The 4431-nt window shown below is 35.5% G+C and overlaps 1 protein-coding gene across 1 annotated transcript in view; it reads left to right on the plus strand.

The window, feature by feature from the left end:
• Positions 1–545: 545 nt before the first annotated feature.
• AFM (afamin) overlaps positions 546–4431 on the plus strand; it is a 21945-nt gene continuing 18059 nt past the window's right edge. The window contains exons 1-3 of the mRNA XM_011927146.1: positions 546–726; positions 2785–2833; positions 3109–3241. Of these exons, the coding sequence (XP_011782536.1) occupies positions 639–726; positions 2785–2833; positions 3109–3241 (270 nt within the window). The 5' untranslated portion in view covers positions 546–638. The remainder of the gene's footprint in view (positions 727–2784; positions 2834–3108; positions 3242–4431) is intronic.

The raw sequence follows: 4431 nt of genomic DNA on the forward strand, positions 1-4431 counted from the left end.
GTTCATACACATTTTTTCATATGGCAGAATTTCCTTCTTTTTAAAGATTAAATAGTATTCCATTTTGTGTGTCTGTGTGTCTGTGTGTGTGAGAGATTTATTTATTTATTTATTTATTTATTTATACACTGACAGGCTGTTTTCATATTTTGGCTATTGTGAATAATGTAATAAACATGGGAGTGCAGGTATATCTTCTTAATTTTTTATTTTTAATTTTTGTGAGTACATAGTAGTGGTATATATTTATATCTTTGAGATACTGATTTCACTTCCTTTGGATATATATGCATAAGATAGATTGCTGGATTGTATCTATTCTGGCCCTTTGTTCCTTTAACATTTGCAGTATTTTAAGTTTTCTTTTTTGGTTGTCTATTTGGTTAGGTATTGTGTATACTTAGCCTGTGGACTTTTGTTCCAACTCAGTAGATTTTTTCCAGTGAAACACAAAGGTAATTTTTTTCTGGTTAATAATTAGCAGGAAATTCTGCAGAGTGATCAAAAAAATCAAATATTCAGTATTTCAGAAATAGATTAAATAGGTTACTTTTTTACTGGTAATGTGAAAGAATAATATAAAAACTTGATTTTCCTCAACAAAATTACTTTCTTTTGTAAATGTGGTTTCTAGAAAGATGAAACAATTAAAACTTATAGGTTTTATTTTTTTATTGTGTTTTTTGACTGAATCCCTAACTCTGCCCACACAACCTCAGGATGTAGGTAAGAAATTTATTTGTATATCAGCTAAAGAATGACCAGTTAGGATGTCTATTTTTAAAATTTTGTTTTCTTTCAAGTTAATTCTTTACTTGCTTTTTTCACCCTCTCACTAATTTACATACACTAACCAGTTATCCAAAACTAACCTTTTCAGAATTTTTATCTTGATGGCAATTTTTATATTACCAAGTCAATGTGAAGAAACTGTTGTCACATCTGAAAAATAATCAGCAGTCTATGACAGGACAGAAAGTGTTGCCGGGAGACACATTTGGATTTTAATAATGGTATTTTTTGCAAATATGTATAGTTTATGGTAACAGTGGAACAATAAATGTGAACTGGGATTTTTCTGGAACCTTCGGTTGTCCATCATATTTCCCAACTATATCTTTAGGGAATGCAGAATCTACTTCCTCCTTCAAATGTACAGTTTGAACATCCCTCCTGAGCCTGGCCAAGGCCATCTCAGTCTGGAGGAAAGGATGACTTTTTATATTTCTTCCATCCAAAGGGGAAATATTTTGAACCTCATCTGTCTAGAGGAGGTGTCTTTTTCTAATCCTTTTGGCCTAGAAGGAGCTCCTTTCTTTGACTTGAACAAACATGCCTTAAGCTTGGCAGTGGCCCTGAAGGCATGGATTGCGTCTTACTCAATTTGATATGCCCCTACAATACCAGCTAGTGAGACAGGCTTGAAGAGTGGTCATTTTTGAGTTTTCCTGCTCCTTTTCCCTTGTAACAACCTGTTTCAAAATCTTGACTTTTTGCCTCTTTAATATCTTTTGTATCTATATTTTCCTTTTCATTTCCCTTACTCCTACCAAAGTTTAGATCTTGTTGATTTCTCAGTGTGACAGTTGCAAAGACTCCTATGGCCTTCTTACTTTGTCTCATCCACCCTTCTTTTGCCCATTTATTTGACAAATAGTTCTTTCTTACCTTTTCTATTTGTCAGGCACTGTGGAAAATTCCATGACATTAGATATACCACTACCTGACTCGTATTTATTAGTATATAGAAATGATCAGATTACTATCCTATATAAACATTTTCCAGGGCTTTCCACGTCTTCCAAATGAAGCCCACACTCCTCAGCTTTATATGCAAGACTCCTATAATCTGCACCCAGGTCCTTTCTATCCTAGGTCCCATTATTCATCTTTGTGACCCACTTTCTCATCAAAACAGATTGACTTTCCCTGAATACTTCTCAAGATTTCTTACCTTAATGCTTTTATTCACACCATTCTCTCTCCACAGAGACAGACAGGGTTTTTCATTTTTCTGTTATTCCAATCTCTTACATTTACTGATGTTCAACTCATATGTCACTCCTCCTATAACCCTTTTTTTTCTTTCTTTCTCACCCAGGATTCATAAAACAGCCCCAAATTAATCACATTCTAAATTAGATTATTGTCACATGCACAAGTAACTTTGCTTAGGAACCTAATGTCAAGGGGAGATATTTTAGTCATTGTTAATTGTTTCATAGGGTCCAGCACAACACTTTGCAAAAAATAAATGTAGTTTATGTGAACAAACATAAATATGCTCCAATTAGCATATGCTCATTGGGAGGGAATCCATAATTTTAGGTGGATCTGGAGATAACCTACATAGCTATGACTGATTAGTGCTATAAACTATGCTGACCGCCAGCATGCTACAGCATCAGGCTCTGTTATGGCATTGTATCACCCATTAGTTAATCTTCTTATCACTTCTCTAGTCATAAATGATAGACATTTAACATGATAATGTATTTGACATTTCTATCTGGGGAGCCGTCAATGGCAAATTTAAAGTTTAGTCAGATTAAGATTTATTTAGATCAATTCAATTTAGTAAATATTTCTTGAACACATAATCACAAATGATTAAGGTTTCTTATTTTGTTCATATGACTTAATTGTTTCTTGTTAAATATGCAAAATTATCTCCTGTCATCAGTGGTCTATTTTGTATTTTATACATTTAAATGTCATGTATAGTTATTTATTTGAAAAATGTTAGAAAACCATGTTATGTAATACCCTATTCTTGCTTTTCAGATAACTTCAACAGCACTCAAAAATTTATAGAAGAGAATGTTGAATACATGTGAGTTTTGCTAAGTACTTTTTGATGATGATTTTCAAAATAATGATATATTTTGGAAATGTTAATGCTTCTCAAAAGTAATGTAACTAAACAGAAACCATATCCAAGAAGACAAATTTAATTATAAAATTCAGGCAAAGCCTGAAGTTGTAAAATTTATAGCCATTACAGTAGATAACTTCCTGAGGCCAGTCAGGATGTTCCTGTGACTTTTTGTTGGCCATACATGGAAGCTCTGCAACTGATCTTTGTATACCCCATGTGAACTCTTGCAGCACCATCATTGCATTTGCTCAGTATGTTCAGGAAGCAACCTTTGAAGAAATGGAAAAACTAGTGAAAGACATGGTAGAATACAAAGACAGATGTATGGCTGACAAGACGCTCCCAGAGTGTTCAAAATTACCTGTAAGTAAATTGCATGTGTTACTTTTCCTTTTTTCTTTTCTTTCTCCTCCTCCTCCTCCTCCTTCCTCTTCCTCTTCCTCTTCCTCTTCTTCTTCTTCTTCTTCTTCTTCTTTTTTGAGACAGAGCATCACTCTGTCACCCAGACTGGAGTGCAGTGGGGTAATTTTGGCTCACTGCAACTTCTGCCTCCTGGTTCAAGCAATTCTCATGCCCCAGCCTCCCGAGTAGCTGATCACAGGCATGCACCACCAAGCCCAACTAATTTTTTTTTGTATTTTTAGTAGACACGGGGTTTTGCATGTTTCCAGGCTGGTCTCAAACTCCTGACCCCAAGTGATCCTCCCACCTTGGCCTCCCAAAGTATTGGGATTGCAGGCGTGAGCCACCATGCCCAGCCAATTGCTTGTGTTTCTTAAACACACAAGATTATTTGCCCAACACTGCGATAATCTCTGGCTTGAAAATATGAAATGAAAGATGTTCTGTGCACAGCATTTTCATTTTGCTTAATTTTAGTGTTTAGAACAAGGTACTTTCCTCGGGAAAGATAATAATTCTGTATCTTGATACACAGAAGGAGTTTGCTGTTTCTTTGCAGTATGTATACAGTATGTCCTATATATCCAGGCAGAAGAGGAAGCCATAGCCTGAAAATTCACATGAAAGTACATAGGTACCCTCCTTAGCTGTCTCTCTTAATATGTATTCTATTGTGACATCCCTTTTCTGGGCCTCCTCCAAGAAGAGTCACCATCTGCATCTCCAAAAAACTACTACTAAACACCACTTCTAAACACTCTACAATACATTAACATACAAGCATGTCATTGCCTTGGAAGATGAGTAGAAAATCCTTGTGGAAGGGAAATGTAGGCAGCAATGGAAGAGTAAGAGGTTAAAATGTCTTTTGATAGATAGAGGGACAAAGATTCTGAAAGTGTAGGATGGTTGTCAAGGGTTTGGGTAAAGATACTTTGATTTGGCAGACCCGTAGTCCCAGCTATTTAGAACACTTTGACTGGAGGATCACTTGAGCCCAGGAGTTCAAATCTAGCCTGCACAACATATCAAGACCCATTCCAAAGAAGAAGAAGGAAAAGGAGAAGAAGAAGAAGAAAGAGAAGAAGAAGAAGAAGAAGAAGAAGAAGAAGAAGAAGAAGAAGAAGAAGAAGAAGAAGAAGAAGAAGAAG

This window comes from Colobus angolensis, unplaced genomic scaffold (assembly GCF_000951035.1).
Source record: "Colobus angolensis palliatus isolate OR3802 unplaced genomic scaffold, Cang.pa_1.0 Scaffold70, whole genome shotgun sequence".
In the NCBI taxonomy this organism is placed as follows: domain Eukaryota; kingdom Metazoa; phylum Chordata; class Mammalia; order Primates; family Cercopithecidae; genus Colobus; species Colobus angolensis.